Source organism: Columba livia, chromosome 34 (assembly GCF_036013475.1).
Source record: "Columba livia isolate bColLiv1 breed racing homer chromosome 34, bColLiv1.pat.W.v2, whole genome shotgun sequence".
NCBI classification, from domain to species: domain Eukaryota; kingdom Metazoa; phylum Chordata; class Aves; order Columbiformes; family Columbidae; genus Columba; species Columba livia.
Genome location: NC_088635.1, coordinates 40,522 through 57,419, shown reverse-complemented (window position 1 = coordinate 57,419; position 16,898 = coordinate 40,522). Strand labels below are relative to the sequence as shown.

Here is a 16,898-nt window from a genome sequence, read left to right as displayed (position 1 = left end):
GGGTCTCCAAAAGGCCACGTGTAATCTCGGGGGGGGGGGGGGTCCCCATGCCCCCCCCCCACCCCATTGTTACAAAACGACGATATAAATAGTTCTGATAAAAAGAAATAAAATGGGGGGGGGGGGGACAAACAAAAAAGCCCAAACTAAGGAAAGGTGGGGGTGGGGACCCCCATCAGTAGTGTGGCCGCGGGGGGGCCGGATGCAGGGGGGCCCCCCCAGGGATAAAAAAAGGGGTTTAAAGAAAGAATAAGTGGGACACACACACACACACAACCCCCCAACAGCCCCCCGGGGGGAGGGGACATGGGGGGGGGCACCCCTGGTGTCCCGTCACCCCCCCCCCCCAGCTCAGTAGTTTGGGGGGGTCTGTGTGTGTCCCCCACCCCAAGTTGTGAGTCCAGTTGAGAGGTGATGGGGGGGGGGGACACATCACCGAGGCCCCCCCGGGGTCACCGGGATGGGGGGGCCCTGGTGACCCCACACTGCAGGGGATGACGGCACTGGGGGGGTCCCCAGTGTCCCCCCCAACACGGGTGGGTGACAGGGACACCGGGGGGGGACGGGGACAACAGCAGCCGGGGGGTCCCCGATGTCCCCCCACCACAGGTGGGTGTCCCTGTGTCCCCCCCATCACAGGTGGGTGATGGGGACACTGCGGGGGTCCCCAAAATCCCTGGGGGGGTTCCCAATGTCCTCGGGGGGATCCCCCATCCCCCCCATCACGGGTGTGTGACAGGGACACCAGGGCGGGGACAACAGCAGCTGGGGGGGCCCCAATGTCCAGGGGGGTCCCCAATGTCCAGGGGGGGGTCCCCCTGTCCCCCCACATTGTGGGTGTGTGATGGGGACACTGGGGGGGACCCCAGTGTGGAGCTGGACAGCAGCAGCCAGGTGGTCCCCAAAGTCCATGGGGGGTCCCCAATGTCCCTGGGGGTCCCCAATGTCCTGGGGGGGTGTCCCCGTGTCCCCCCACATTGTGGGTGTGTGATGGGGACACTGGGGGGACCTCAGTGTGGAGCTGGACAGCAGCAGCCAGGTGGTCCCCAATGTCCGGGGGGGGTCCCCAAGGTCCAGGGCGGTCCCCAAGGTCCAGAGGGGTCCCAGATGTCCCGGGGGGGTGTCCCCGTGTCCCCCCCCCATTGTGGGTGTGTGATGGGGACACTGGGGGGGACCCCAGTGTGGAGCTGGACAGCAGCAGCCAGGTGGTCCCCAAAGTCCATGGGGGGTCCCAGATGTCCCGCGGGATCCCTGACGTCCAGGGGGTCCCCGACGTCCGGGGGGGTCCCCACTGTCCCGGGGGGGTCCCCGCCGTCCCGGGGGGGTCCGTGCCCCTCAGCGCAGGCGGTGCTGGCGCATGAGCGGGACGATGGCGGCGGGGGGGGCGGCCTTGCCCAGGAAGGGGTGGCGCAGCAGCTCGGGCGCCGTCGCCCTCTGCCCGGGGTCCCGCACCAGCATCCGCTCCAGGAACCCCCTGAGCGACGGGGACACCTGGGGGGGGCAGGGGGGTCAGGGCCGTCCCCAAACGTCCCCAAGTGTCCCCAGAGCATCCCCGGCTCGTACCTTGTGTGCGTTTTTCAGCTTGGGGGGCAGGTTGTCGCGGATCATTTTCATGGCTTTGAGGGGGGGCTCGTTGAAATAAGGGGGTTCCCCGTCCACCATCTCGATCACCATCACGCCCAGAGACCAGATGTCCACCTGGGGGGGGAAATGGGGGTCAATGGGATTGCGGGGCGCCCGCGACCCCAAAGCTGCGCATGGGGACCCCAAAGCTGCCCCATGTGCCCCCAAACCTGCCCCATGTACCCCAAATCTACCCCATGTCGCCAAACCTGCCCCACGTCCCACAAACCATCCCATGTACCCCAAACCTGCCCCATGCCCCCCAAACCAGCCCCACATGCCCCCAAATTTGCCCCATGTACTCCAAATCTGCCCCACACCCCCAAACCTGCCCCATGTCCCCAAATTTGCACCATGCCCCCAAACCTACCCCAGGTCCCCTGAACCCATCGCATGCCCCCCAAACCATCCCATGTACCCCAAACCTGCCCCATGTCCCCCAAACCATCCCATGTACCCCAAACCTGCCCCACGCCCCCCAAACCATCCCATGCACCCCAAAACCTGCACCCCCGAAACTCCACACCCCCAAACCATCCCATGTACCCCAAACCTGCCCCACGCCCCCCAAACATCCCATGTACCCCAAACCTGCCCCACGCCCCCCAAACCATCCCATGTACCCCAAACCTGCCCCACGCCCCCCAAACCATCCCATGTACCCCAAACCCACCCCATGCCCCCCAAACCATCCCATGTACCCCAAACCTGCCCCACGCCCCCCAAACCATCCCATGCACCCCAAAACCTGCACCCCCGAAACCCCACACCCCCAAACCATCCCATGTACCCCAAACCTGCCCCACAGTCCCAGACCAGCCCCATGTTCCCCAAACCCTGTGCCCCCTAGACCCCAAGCCCCCAAACCTGCCCCCCAGCCCCCAAATCTATCCCATGTCCCCTAAACCATCCCATGCCCCCCAAACCCGCCCCCCAGCGCTGCCCCCACCTCGGGGCCGTAGGGCAGGCGGGAGATGAGCTCGGGCGCCATCCAGTACGGGGTCCCCACCAGCGACTTGCGCCGCGGCACCTCCTTGTTCACTTGGGCGCAGAACCCGAAATCCGAGAGTTTCACCTGAAAAGGAGCCGGAAGCGCCGCGGGGGGGTCGGACGGGGCGGGGGGGTGGGGAGGGGGGCACTTTGGGGGCGGGGGGGGCGCTCACCCGCCCATCGTGCGTGAGCAGGATGGAGTCGCTCTTGATGTCGCGGTGGATGACGCCCTGGGCGTGGAGAACGGCCAGAGCCTTGAGCACCGCGGCGCACACGGCGGCGATCTGCTCCTCGTTCATCCTGCGGACAGCGGCACCCCAAAACGTCAGGGGACACGGGGGGGACACGGGGGGGACACCCCCGAGGGGCTCCCCAAATCCCACTTAAAACAAAGGACAAAGTGGCGCGTTAAATGTCTTGTTTTGGGCGCTTTGGGTGGAGAAGGTTGTGGGGGGTTCTTCATGTTGGGGACACCAAAAATCTACCAAAATGCGCCAAAAACAGTGAGGGGATATGGGGGGGACATGGGGGGGGATATGGGGGAGAGACCCGAGGGGCTCCCCAAATCCCACTTAAAACAAAGGACGATGTGGCGCGTTAAACGTCTTGTTTTGGAGACTTAGGATGGAGAAGGTAGATGGTTGTGGTGGCTCCTTCATCCTGGGGACACCAAAATCTACCAGAACGCACCAAAACCAGTGATGGGACATGGGGGGGACACGGTGGGGACATGGGGAACTCATCCCTAATGTCACCTGGTGGGACGCTCGCGTTCAACTCGTCCCCAATCCCACCCCGTGGGCCGTGACGGGGGGACCCGCGTTGGTGACACCTGGGGACAGTTGGGGACACGCGGGGCCCCACCTGGTGTGCGTGACGATGTCGGTCAAGGCGCCGCCCTCCAGGAACTCCATGACCACCCAGAGCTCGTCGCCCACCAGGTAGCTGTTGTACATCTCCACCACGTTCTCGTGCTGGTAGTCGCGCATGATCACCACCTGGATTTGGGGACACGGCGCTGTCACCCCCCCACCACGGCGGTGTCACCCCCCCGCCCCGCAGCGGTGACACCCCCCAAAAGCGTTCGACACGCCCAGGCAAACCAGAGGGGGTTGGTTTGGAGTCCAGAGCCAAGAACCCCTTCCAGGAGACACACAAGAGACTGAGAGCATTGGGAGGGTCATTGGGATGGTCATCGGAGTGACAATTGGGATGATCGAGATGATCATTGGGATGATCGTCAGATTATAGAGATGATCACTGGAGTGACAATTGGGATGATCGAGATGATCATTGGGATGATCGTCAGATTATAGAGATGATCATTGGAGTGACAATTGGGATGATCGAGATGGCCATTGGGATGACCATTGGAATGATCGAGATGGTCATTGGGTTGACTGAGATGGTCATTGGGATGGTCATTGGGATGACTGGGCTGACCATTGGGATGGTCATCGGGACGATCAAGATGGTCATTGGGGTGGTCATTGGAACGATCAAGATGGTCATTGGGGTGGTCATCGGGATGATCAAGATGGTCATTGGGATGGTCAGGATGGTCATCGGGGTGGTCATTGGAGCGGTCAAGATGGTCATCAGGATGGTCAAGATGGTTATTGGGATGGTCATTGGGAGGATCAAGATGGTCATTGGGACGGTCATTGGGACGGTCAAGATGGTCATTGGGGTGGTCATTGGGATGATCAAGATGGTCATCGGGATGGTCAAGATGCTTATTGGGGTGGTCATTGGGGTGGTCACTGGGACGATCAAGATGATCATTGGGATGGTCATCAGGACGATCAAGATGATCATTGGGATGGTCATCAGGACGATCAAGATGGTCACTGCGATAGTCACTGGGACAACTGAGATGAACCACCTCCTGGACAACCAACAATGAGAAACAACCGCGACCCACCATCCAACCGCCGCCCACCTCGTTGAAGAGCAGCTCCCGGCGCTGCTGCTTGCGCAGGTCCATCTTCTTGACGGCCACCAGCTTGCCGGAGCTCTTCACCGTGGCGATGCACACCACGCCGGTGGAGCCCTCGCCGATCTTGATGAAGTTGTCCAGGTAGGCGCGGGGGTCGCCGGGATCCACCACCAGCTGCAGCGCGGCGCGGAACTGCTCGTGCGACACGCGCTGCGGCTCGCGCTGCGGCGAGCGGGCCCGCGCCGGGGCGGCCGCGCTGGGCGGCGCGCTGGGGGGCGGCTCGGGGGGGGCCGGCTCGGGGTTCTTGGGGCGCGGGGCGGAGCGGGACGGGGGCGCCGCGGGGGCGGGGCCGTTGGGGGGAGGATCCGGCGCTCGCGGCTCAGCCTGGAAAACAGGGAGAGAAAGGGGGTGAGGGGAAGGAAATGGGGGTCGGACCCGGAAATGGCGGGGAGGGGGCGGAGGAGAGAGTTAGGAAGTGGTTTGGGGAGGAAAAGGTCGTTAGGAAGCGGTTTTGGGGGGGAAAAGGTCGTTAGGAAGCGGTTTTGGGGGAGGAAAAGCGCCGGTTTTAATTGATGGAGATCATTAGGAAGTGGATTTTGGGGAGGAAAAGGTCGTTAGGAAGTGGTTTGGGGGGAGGAAAAGCGCCGGTTTTAATTGGTGGAAATTGTTAGGAAGTGGATTTTGGGGAGCTAAAGGTCATTAGGAAGCATTTTTGAGGAGGAAAAGCGCTGGTTTTAATTGGTGGAGATCATTAGGAAGTGGATTTTGGGAAGGAAAAGCTCACTAGGAAATGGTTTTGGGGAGGAAAAGGTCATTAGGAAGTGGTTTACGGAAGGAAAAGCTCCCGTTTTAATTGGCGAAGATCATTAGGAAGTTGATTTTGGGGAGGAAAAGCTTGTCAGGAAGCGGTTTTGGGAGGAAAAGCTCCAGTGTTAATTGGTAGAGATCATTAGGAAGTTGATTTTGGGGAGGAAAAGCTCCTTAGGAAGCGGTTTTGGGAAGAAAAGCTCGTTAGGAAGCGGTTTAATCACTGGAGCTCATTAGGAAGCACTGTTTGTTTGTTAGAAAGTGGCTTTTGGGGCAAAAAGCTGGTTAGGAAGTGGTTTTTGGGGAGGAAAAGCTGGTTAGGAAGTGGTTTTTGGGGAGGAAAAGCTGGTTAGGAAGTGGTTTTTGGGGAGGAAAAGCTGGTTAGGAAGTGGTTTTTGGGGAGGAAAAGCTGGCTTGGAAGCGGATTTCCGTCGCTAGGCCGCGGTTTTTGGTCATTAGGCCACAGTTTTTGGTGGTTAGGCTGCGGTTTTTGGTGGGTTTTTGGCCATTAAGCTGCGATTTTTGGTCTCTAGGCTGAGATTTTTACCCATTAAGCCGCAGTTTTTGCCCATTAAGCCGCAGTTTTGGGTGTTTTTTTGCCCATTAAGCTGAAGTTTTTGGTCATTAGGCCACGATATTTGGTGGTTTTGCCCATTAGGCCACAGTTTTTGGCCACTAGGCCACAGTCTTTGGTGGGTTTTTGGCCATTAAGCCGCGGTTTTTGGTCTCTAGGCTGAGATTTTTGCTCCTTAAGACGCAGTTTTTGGTGTTTTTTGCCCCTTAAGCCGCAGTTTTTGGTGTTTTTTGCCCATTAAGCTGCAGTTTTTGCCCATTAAGCCGCAGTTTTTGCCCATTAAGCCGCAGTTTTTGGTGTTTTTTGCCCCTTAAGCCGCAGTTTTTGGTGTTTTTTGCCCATTAAGCCGCAGTTTTTGCCCATTAAGCCGCAGTTTTTGGTGTTTTTTGCCCCTTAAGCCGCAGTTTTTGGTGTTTTTTGCCCCTTAAGCCGCAGTTTTTGCCCCTTAAGCCGCAGTTTTTGCCCCTTAAGCCGCAGTTTTTGCCCCTTAAGCCGCAGTTTTTGCCCCTTAAGCCGCAGTTTTTGGTGGATTTTGGCGTCTTTTGGCGCTCCGGCCGCGTTCCCGGGGTCCCGGTTACCTGAGCCCCCCCGTGCCAGCCGGGGTGGGGGTCGCTGCGGGGGTAGGTGTTGAAGGGCCGTCCCGACGCCGTCTTCGCCCCCCCCTCGTTCTCGGGGCCGGACAGCGGCCGCTTGTCCCGGTTCGGGGCGGGGGGGGGACACGCGGCGTCCACGGCCCCGTAGGACGACTTGGGGCGCCTGTCGGGGGGGGTCGCGCCGCGTCCCGCCCTGGGCGGGGGGCTGGGGGGGGTCCTGGCGGCGGGGGGGGGCGCGCTGGGCGGCCGGGGGGGCGGCGGGGAGGCCGTTGCGGGGCGGGGGGGGGCTGGGGGGGCCGTGGCGGCGCAGGGAGTTGGAGCGGGACACGCACATGTGCTCCAGCTCCTCCAGCAGCCAGCTCAGCGAGCCCGCCGGGGGGGCCTGCGTGCCACGCACGATGCTCTGGGGGGGGACACCCCAGTGGTGCGGGGGATGGGAACCCCAATGCGGGGGGAGGAACCAATTGGGAGGGGGAGGAACCAAGTGGGGGGCGTGGGGGGGGACACACCAATGGAGGGGGGGAACCAATGTGGGGGCAGAACCAATGGATGGGATGGGGGGGGGGGGAACCAATGGAGGATGGGGGGGAACCAATGGAGGATGGGGGGGGGAACCAATGGAGGATGGGGGGGGGAACCAATGGAGGATGGGGGGGGGAACCAATGGAGGATGGGGGGGGGGACACCAATGGAGGATGGGGGGGGGACACCAATGGAGGATGGGGGGGGGACACCAATTGGGGGGGGGCCACCAATTTGGGGGGCGGGGCCACCAATTTGGGGGGGCGGGGCCACCAATGGAGGAGGGGGAGGGGGGGTACCAATGTGGGGGGGGGGGGATGGGACGGGAACAATGGGTGGGAAATGGGATGGGAACCGGGGCGGGGGAACGGGACAGGAACGACGGGGGGGAAACAGGACAAAAAAGATGGAAATGGGGGGGAAATGGGGGGGGAAACGAGACATGGGGAAATGACAGAAAGAAAAAAAGGGGAAAAAATCATATAAACGAATGGCAATGGAACGGGGGGAACAGGGTGCACGGGACCCCCCCCTCCCCCCACTGCTTCTGGGGAGGGAACATTGGGGATCCCCCCCCGTGCAGCTTGGGCCGCTTGGCCGGCTCCTCCAGCAGCCGTGAACCCCAAACCCCCCATTTCCCCCCAAACCCCCATTTCTCCCCGTATCCCACCTTGGGGGCCGCGTTGCGGATGCTGGTGACGCACGCCGGGTCCACGAGCGGCTTGGGCCGCTTGGCCGACTCCTCCAGCAGCCCATGAACCCTCTTTTCTCCCCGTTTCCCCCCGTTTCTCCCCATGTCCCACCTTGGGGCCGCGTTGCGGATCCTGGTGCCATACGCTGGGTCCACCAGCAGCTCTGGTCTCTTACCAACTCCTCCAGCAGCCCATGAACCCCCATTTCTCCCCGTATCTCACCTTGGGGCCGTGTTGCGGATGCTGGTGACACACGCCGGGTCCACCGGGGACTTGGGGCTCTGACTGACTCCTCCAGCAGCCCCTGAACCCCAAAGCCCCCGTTTCCCCCCATTTCTCCCCGTATCTCACCTTGGGGGGGCCGCGTTGCAGATCCTGGTGCCACACGCCGGGTCCACGAGCGGCTTGGGGCTCTGACCGACTCCTCCAGCAGCCCCTGAACCCAAAGCCCCCGTTTCCCCCCATTTCTCCCCGTATCTCACCTTGGGGGCCGCGTTGCGGATGCTGGTGACGCAGGCCGGGTCCACGAGCGGCTTGGGCCGCTTGGCCGACTCCTCCAGCAGCCCATGAACCCTCTTTTCTCCCCGTTTCCCCCCATGTCCCACCTTGGGGGGCCGCGTTGCGGATGCTGGTGACACACGCCGGGTCCACGAGCGGCTTGGGGCTCTGACCGACTCCTCCAGCAGCCCCTGAACCCCAAAGCCCCCGTTTCCCCCCATTTCCCCCCGTATCTCACCTTGGGGGCCGCGTTGCGGATGCTGGTGACGCAGGCCGGGTCCACGAGCAGCTTGGGCCGCTTGGCCGACTCCTCCAGCAGCCCCTGAACCCTCTTTTCTCCCCGTATCTCACCCATTTCTCCCCGTATCTCACCTTGGGGGCCGCGTTGCGGATGCTGGTGACGCAGGCCGGGTCCACGAGCGGCTTGGGCCGCTTGGCCGACTCCTCCAGCAGCCCCTGAACCCCAAAGCCCCCGTTTCACCCCATTTCCCCCCATGTCCCACCTTGGGGGCCGCGTTTGCGGATGCTGGTGACGCAGGCCGGGTCCACGAGCGGCTTGGGCCGCTTGGCCGACTCCTCCAGCAGCCCCTGCCACTGGCGCGGCAGCCCGGTGAAGCGCTGCTCGGCCGCGTCGAAGCCGGTGTGCACGCGGTGCTCGAAGTTGGACGGCGCCGAGATCTCCAGCCGCTTCTTCTTCTTGCCGAACATGCTGAGGAACAGCTGGGGGGGCAAAAAAGGGACAGCAAGGTGAATTGGGGCTTTGGGGGGGGGGGAAGCAAAGGGGTCCATGGAGACACCGCGTCCGGTGGACGAGGGTTGAGAATCATCACGTCTTAATCTGGATGGGAAAGATGCTCCAGGTTTAGTGCTGGGATTAGTGTTGAGCTGAGCTGCCCACAGACACCACAGACCAGTATCTAAAGATTTCAGATCATTAAATCATAACTTGCATTGGAAAAGATGCTCCAGGTTTAGAACTGGATTATCATTGAGCTCCATGCAGAGAAGGAGCTTAAAAGACTTGGGGGGGACTAAAAGGGACAACAAGGTGAGCTGAGGGTTTGGGGGGGGGGAAAGCAAAGGGGTCCATGGAGACACCGCGTCCCGGGAAACGAGGGTTGAAAGTCATCATGTCTTAATTTGGGATGGGAAAGATGCTCCAGGTTTAGTGCTGGGATTAGTGTTGAGCTGAGCTGCCCAGAGACACCACACACTGAAAACTGAAGGTTTAAAACCATTAGATCTTAATTTGTATTGGAAAAGATGCTCCAGGTTTAGTGCTGGATTATCATTGAGCTCCCCAGAGGCATTAAAAGCATTGGATTATAATTTGGGATGGAAAAGACCCCCAAGGTTTAGAACTGGGATTATCATTGAGCTGCCCAGAGACACCACAGACTGGTACCCAAAGATCATTACATTATAATATACATCGGAAAAGATGCTCTAGTTTAGAACTGGGATTATCTTGAGCTCCCCAGAGACACTAAACCCATAGAACTGTAATTCTGGATGGCAAAGACCCTGGGGTTTAGAACTGGGATTATCTTGAGCTCCCCAGAGACATTAACCCCATAGAACTGTAATTCTGGATGGCAAAGACCCTGGAGGTTTAGAACTGGGATTATCCTGAGCTGCCCAGAGACACCACACACTGAAAACTGAAGGTTTAAAACCATTAGATCTTAATTTGTATGGGAAAAGATGCTCCAGGTTTAGTGCTGGGATTATCCTGAGCTGCCCAGAGACACCACGGACTGGTACCTACAGATTTCAGATCATTACATTATAACATACATTGGAAAAGATGGTCCAGGTTTAGTGCTGGGATTAGTGTTGAGTTGAGCTGCCCAGAGACACCCCGGACTGCAAACTGCAGGTTTTAAGATCATTAAATCTTAATTCTGGATGGCAAAGCCCCTCGGGTTTAGTGCTGGGCTTATCTTGAGCTCCCCAGGATGTTAAACTCATCAAATCACGACTTTGGATGGCAAAGCCGCTCCAAATGAGCCGGTTTTAGCCCAAAACGTGGCCGCCGGGCGGGAGCCGAAGGGTTAAGCCGCACATTCCTCAGCCCAGCCCGGGTCAGGTGCCGTGTTAATTAGTCACCCGTTAACGAACCTGAGCAAACAAACCACCCGGGGAGCAGCCGGGGGTTCAGACTGCACCCCCCAAATCCCCTTTTTGGTGCACATCAGCGATTTGGGGTGCGGAGGAACACGAGGCTCCAAACCCGCACCCCCAGCTTCATTGCCCACGGTAATTAATCCACAGAACGAGCAAAGCTCATTAAATCGGCAGCTCCAAGCCCAAATCTTGCCCAATTCGCCCCAAATCGCTGCGTCCCGATGGTCCCGAAACCCCCAATTTTGCCCCTCGGTGTGTCACACGAACCCAAACTCGGCGCTGAACGAGCCACAAAACGACCCCAAAATGGGGTGAAAAAGGGGTTTTTGGGCAAATCGGAGGCCGGTGGCCCCGCCTGGGGGTGGGGGGGGGGGTCCCACGTTGGGGTCCCACGCGGGGAGTGGGATTTGGGGGTTTTGGGGCTATTTGGGGCTGGTGGAACCGGCCCGGCCGGATCTGCAGCCAGGAGGAGGAGCAGGACACGGCGCCCGACGGGTTCCACCGGCAGCTAATTAGGGGTTAATGGGAACGGGGTTAAAACGACAGTGGGGGGATGGGTAATTAATGGTGTTTAATTGGGAAAGTTGGAGGAGAGAGACTCGCGGTGGGGCTGCGAAAAATGGGGGAAATGGGGCAGAACGAGGGGGAAATGGGGAGGAAATGGGGCAGGAACTGGGGGGGAAATGGGGAGGAAATGGGGCAGGAACTGGGGGGGGAAATGGGGAGGAAATGGGGCAGGAACTGGGGAGGAAATGGGGCGGGAACGGGGGGGGGAAATGAGGGGGAAATGGGGCGGGAAATGAGGGGGGAAACGGGGAGGAAATGGGGCTGAGGAAGGAGAGGGGGAAATGGGGAGGAAATGGGGCAGAACGAGGGGGAAACGGGGAGGAAATGGGGCGGGAACGAGGGGAAACGGGGGGGAAATGGGGCAGGAACAAGGGGGAAACGGGGAGGAAATGGGGCGGGAAACAGGGGGAAACGGGGAGGAAATGGGGCAAGAACCAGGGAGGAAATGGGGAGGATATGGGGAGGAAATGGGGCAGGAATGAGGGGGGAAACGGGGGGGAAATGGGGCGGGAATGAGGGGGAAACAGGGAGGAAGTGGGACAGGAACAAGGGGGAAATGGGGAGGAAATGGGGCAAAACCAGGGCAGAAATGGGGAGGAAATGGAGCAAAACTGGGGCAAAACCAGGGTGGAAATGAGGTGGAAACGGAGTAAAACTGGGGCAGAAATGGGACAAAATGGAGCAAACCCAGGGCGGAAATGGGGAGGAAATGAGGCGGAAATGGAGCAAAACTGGGGCAGAAACGGGACAGAAATGGGGCGAAGCCCCTAATTAAGGCGCAGGGTGATGAGTCAAGTCCAACCTTTAACGACCCCCAACGCCATCAAGAGGAATGGGCGCGGGGCACAGGAGGAGCACGGGACGCCCTCGTTAGCGAAAGTAACTCGTTAAGAGAGGAAATGTCGTTACCAGAACAGCCCCGAAACCCAGCGGGAAACGGCCCCGGATCGCTGGAAACTTGGGGGGCTGGGTTAAAACGGCACCAGGTGAGCAAGTAATTAACAACTATAGGATCAAATCAACTTCATTAACAGCCAGGAAGGAATTGGGGCCCAATTTCCAGGTGAATGGACCCAAAAATGGGAGGAAAAGGGGGTTTTGGGGGTTTTCCTACCGCACATCGTGACCGGTGCTGAGGGACCGCTCACACAACTGCCCAAAACAGCCCAGTTTTGCCCCATTTTCACCCCATTATCTCCCTATTTACCCCATTTTCACCCCATTATCTCCCTATTTGCCCCATTTCCACCCCATTATCTCCCTATTTACCCCATTATCTCCCTATTTTACCCCATTTTCACCCCATTATCTCCCTATTTCCCCATTTTCACCCAATTATCTCCCTATTTCTCCCCATTTTCACTCCATTATCTCCCTATTTGCCCCATTTTCACCCCACTATCTCCCTATTTGCCCCATTTTCACCCCATTATCTCCCTATTTTGCCCCATTTTCACCCCATTTCTACCTCATTTTTGCCCCATTTCCACCCTGGTTTTACCCCATTTTCACTCCATTATTTCCCTATTTTTGCCCCCATATTTTTACCCCATTTCCGCCTCATTTTTGCCCCATTTTCACCCCACCCCCCCCTTTCGCAGCCCCGCCACGATTCTCCTCACTCCAACTTCTCCTTCGCGCCACCACAATTAAACCCAACTAATTAACCAACTAATTAACCAACTCCCCCCATTTTCCGAACCCCTTCACCGCCCCGAACCTCGCGGGGGCTCCGAATTCCCCGATTCCCCCTCGTTTTCCAGGCGCTTTAACCCCAGTTCCCACTGAACCTCGGTTAACTCCCGGTTTAACCCCTCACTCATCCCCCCGGGCTCCCCCTTCTCCCTTAGGCCCCATCTCCCCCCAGGCCCCAAACCTCCCCCCCCCCCCGCCCCCCCAAACTGCCCCCCCCCGTGTCCGCAAACTGCCCCCCACGCCCCCCCCTTTTCCCCCCGGCCCCCCCAGCCCCCGCTCACCCCCACACAAAGGGCCCAAATCGCCGTTTTTCCCGCTCCCCCCCGCCCACAATCACTCGCCGGCCGCCATGTTGCGATCGAGCCGCATCCGGGCACTCGCCCCGCCCACGTTGCCCGGGCAACAGGCACCGCCTCTATGGGCGGGGCTTTGAGGCGTGCCTGGGTCTTTGGAGGGCGTGGTCTCAGGGGAAGGCGTGGCTTTGAGTGTGGTGGGCGTGGTTTCCAACAGCAAGGCGTGGCTTTAGGAGTGGCGGGCGTGGTCTAGAGCGAGAAGGCGTGGCCTCGGGCAGGGAGGGCGGGGGCCGCGCGCCCCTCGGAGCGCGATGGCGGGCAGGGAAGGACTAAAGACGAGTGCTGCCAATCACAGGGCGGATAGAGTTGATTGGCGTTGCCGCTGTCCAATCAGAGCGAGGCAGCATGGCGGCGGTGTGAGGTGAGCGCGGCGCTGTCGTGTCGCCGTTCCGCCGGTCTCCGCTGCAGGACGGGCCGGGAGCGGCTGCCGCCCCCCGGAACGACATTAACCGGGCGTTCCCTCCTCAGGCCCCGCCGGTGTCCGCGCTCCGGGCCCGTCCGATGCCGCTCCGCGCTGTGCCTCCGGGCCGCGGCCTCGCTGCGCGCCTGCGGTGCGTGTCCCGCCCCCTCCCCGGCCCCACGGAGCCCCCGGGGCCGCTGACCCCCCCTCAATTCCCCCCGATACCCCCTGATCCCCTCCCAAGTCCCTCTGGGACCCCCAGGACCCCTCCCAGTTCCCCTCGGGACCCCCTGACCCCCCCCCCAGGACCCCTCCACCTCCCCCCAATTCCCCTGGGCCCCCCTGACCCCCCCCAATTCCCCCCCAGGACCCCCTGACCGCCCCCCTCTCAATTTCCCCCAGGAGCCCCTGAGCCCCCCAGGACCCCTCAAGCCCCCAAATTTCCCTGGACCCCCTGATCCCCCTCAATTCCCCCAGGGACCCCCTGGGACTGCTCGACACCCCCAATTCCCTGGCACCCCCTGTTCCCCCCCATGGCCCCTGACCCCCCCGCCGGGACCTCTTGACCCCCCCAAGTCCCCCCAGCCCCCCATTCCCGCTGACCCCCCCTCTCTTTCTCCCCCCAGCTCCAGGGCGCTCCCCGCTCCGTGGAACCCCCCGCCCCCCCCCCACCGGTGGCCACCATGGCCACCCTGAACCAGCTGCACCGGCAGGGCCGCCCCAGCCCCCCCCCAAAAAAACTGGGCCCCCTGCAGGGGCGCCCCCCAGATCAAGGGGGTGGTGCTGAAGAACCTGATCCGCAAGCCCAAGAAGCCGAACTCCGCCAACCGCAAGTGCGTGCGCGTGCGGCTCAGCACCGGCCGCCAGATCGTCGCCTTCGTCCCCGGCGAGGGCCACAACCTGCAGGAGCACCACGCCGTGCTGGTGCAGGGCGGGCGCACCCAGGACCTGCCCGGGGTCAAGGTCACGGTCGTGCGGGGCAAGTACGACTGTGCGCATGTGCAGAAGAAGAAGGACAAGTGACCTGGGACGGATTAAAGGCTGTTGGTTACGCGGAGTGTGCTGTTTGGGGGGGAGCGGGGGATGTTGGGAGGGGGCTGGGGGGGGAACTGGGGACATTGGGAGGGAGCTTTGGGGACACTGGGGGGCAATGGGAAGGGGTCAGAGGGAACCTGGGGCCATTGGGAAGGGCTCTGGGGACTCTGGGGGGAAGCTGGGGACATTGGGAAGGGGTCTGGGGGGGAACTGGGGACACTGGGAAAGGGTCTGGGGCTCTGGGGGGAGCCTGGGACATTGGGAAGGAGCTTTGGGGACACTGGGGGGCACTCGGGAAAGAATTTGGGGACATAGGGAAGGGGCATTGGGGTGTTCTAGGGACACTGGGGGACACTGGGAAAGAATCTGGGGACACTGGGGGGCACTGGGAAGGGGTCTGGGGGAAACTGGGGACACTGGGAAAGGGTCTGGGGGTGCTGGGGGGAGCCTGGGACATTGGAAAGGGGCTCTGGGGACACTGGGGGGCACTGGGAAGGGGTCGGGGGAACCTGGGGACACTGGAAAAGGGTTTGGGAGCACTAAGAAAGAACCTGGGGGGAACCTGGGGACACTGGGAGGCGTGTCCAGAACCTGGGGGGCGTGACCAGAACCTGGGGGGCGTGACCAGAGCCCTGCGGGGCGTGTCCAGATCCTGGGGGGCGTGACCAGAGCCTGCGGGGGCGTGTCCAGATCTCGGGGGGCGTGTCCAGAGTCCTCTGAGGCGCGGCCGCGGCGTGGCCCCGCCCCTTCCGGCACGTGACGGCCCGGCGTCCAAGATGGCGGCGCCCCGGGCGCTGCTCGCCGCTCGGCGGGCGGGTGTCGCGGGGGTGTCGCGGGGCGGGGGGGGGACCCGGGGGGGCCCCGGAGGGGTCGGGGGGGCCGGGGCGGAGCCTCCTGTTCGAGCACGTGCGGGAGGGCCTGAGCGCGCGCCCGCAGCTGGACGTGGCGGCGCTGAGCGAGCGCGAGCTGGAGCGGAGGCGGGGCCCCATGAGGGGGAGCGACCTGCGCGAGATCGTGAGCGGGGCGGGGCCTGGCGGGAGGGGGCGGGGTCTTTCAGGATGGGTGGGACCGTGAGGTGGGCGTGGCTTGCGGGTGGGCGGAACCTGTGTGGGGTGGGGTCTGTGGGAGAGGCGGGGCTTGCATGGGGTGGGCGGGGTCTATCTGGATGGGCGGAGCAAGGGGAGAGAGCTGGGCGGGTCTGCTGAGAGGGGGCGGGGTTGTGATGTGGGCGGGGCCTGGGGGTGGGCGTGGCCTGGCAGCATAAAGCTCTGGGGTTTGGGGCTGGGCGGGCCTGTAAATGTGAAGGGGCGGGGTCTAGGGGTGGGCGGGGGTTCGCTCATTTGGGGCGGGGCCTCGCGGTGGGTGGGGTCTGGTGTATAAAGGCGGGGGCTTAAATGGAAGGGCGGGGCCTGGGCTAAGTGGGTGGGGCTGGCAGAGGGGCAATGGGGAAGTGCTGGGTGTGCTGCTGGGGGCGGGGCTTGTTGATGGGGGAGGGGCTTGTTGGTGTGGGCGTGACTCAGGCTGGCCCCGCCCAGCGCAGGTGCAGACCTGGGCCCGGCTGGGGGAGGTTCGAGCCGCCATCGCGGAGCTGGAGGCCGAGAAGGGGCAGGTGGCCCAGGGCGTGCGGGGGCTCATGGTGAGACCCCCGGGGACCCCCAGAACCCCCGGGGATTCCCCAACCCCCCCAGGATCCTCTGGGACCCCCAGAGCCCCCTGGGATTCCCCCAACCCCCCCAGGATCCTCTGGGACCCCTCTGGACCCCCCCAGCCCATCCCACCCCGCTCTTCCCACAGGCCAAACACAACAAGGAGACGGCGGAGGCGGTAAAAGGGGGGACACGGGGACATGGGGGACCCGAGGGGGGTGACCCCCGTGTCCCTGTGTGTGTCCCCATGTCCCCCCGTGTCCCCCCGTGTCCCCAGCTCCCCGCGTACCGCGCTCTGCGTGCCCAGGGCCGGCAGGTTCGCTGCGCCTGCGGGAGCTGGAGGCCGAGGAGGCGGCGCTGGAGCAGCGGGTTCTATCCCCGGGCGCTCCGGCTGCCCAACCGCAGCCACCCCGACACGGTGAGGGGACACAGGGGACACTGGGGACATTGGGGACACAGGGGACATTGGAGACATTGGGGACACAGGGGACATTGGAGATATTGGGGACACAGGAGACATTGGGGACAGACAGGGGACATTGGAGACATTGGGGACACAGGGGACATTGGGGACACACAGGGGACATTGGGGACGTTGGGGACACAGGGGACATTGGAGACATTGGGGATACAGGGGACATTGGGGATGTGGGGACACAGGGGACATTGGGGACACACAGGGGATAATTGGGGACACAGGGGACATTGGGGACGTTGGGGACACACAGGGGACATTGGGGATGTTGGGGACACAGGGGACATTGGAGACATTGGGGACACAGGGGACATTGGGGACACACAGGGGACATTGGGGACATTGGGGACACATAGGGGGAC

At 61.9% G+C, this 16,898-nt stretch overlaps 2 protein-coding genes and 1 long non-coding RNA gene across 3 annotated transcripts; 2 read left to right on the top strand and 1 right to left on the bottom strand.

Moving 5' to 3' along the window:
* PAK4 (p21 (RAC1) activated kinase 4) lies at nucleotides 1-10,694 on the bottom strand. The gene is given in 13 exon segments (XM_065044228.1): nucleotides 1-1,491; nucleotides 1,564-1,698; nucleotides 2,573-2,698; nucleotides 2,787-2,913; nucleotides 3,478-3,611; nucleotides 4,556-4,936; nucleotides 6,512-6,763; nucleotides 6,765-6,929; nucleotides 7,719-7,957; nucleotides 8,092-8,176; nucleotides 8,223-8,429; nucleotides 8,611-8,632; nucleotides 8,720-10,694. Coding segments are annotated over 13 exon segments (2,337 nt in total). The 5' UTR covers nucleotides 9,028-10,694; the 3' UTR covers nucleotides 1-1,335.
* Nucleotides 10,695-14,017: 3,323 nt separating this feature from the next.
* Nucleotides 14,018-14,431, top strand: MRPS12 (mitochondrial ribosomal protein S12). Its single transcript, XM_065044224.1, is given in 2 exon segments — nucleotides 14,018-14,141; nucleotides 14,143-14,431. Coding segments are annotated over 2 exon segments (339 nt in total). The 5' UTR covers nucleotides 14,018-14,063; the 3' UTR covers nucleotides 14,404-14,431.
* Nucleotides 14,432-15,176: 745 nt separating this feature from the next.
* Nucleotides 15,177-16,512, top strand: LOC135576905 (uncharacterized). The gene is made up of 4 exons (XR_010468574.1): nucleotides 15,177-15,429; nucleotides 15,956-16,051; nucleotides 16,210-16,239; nucleotides 16,339-16,512. It is a non-coding gene; the product is annotated as an uncharacterized LOC135576905 (long non-coding RNA).
* The last annotated feature ends 386 nt before the right edge of the window (nucleotides 16,513-16,898 follow it).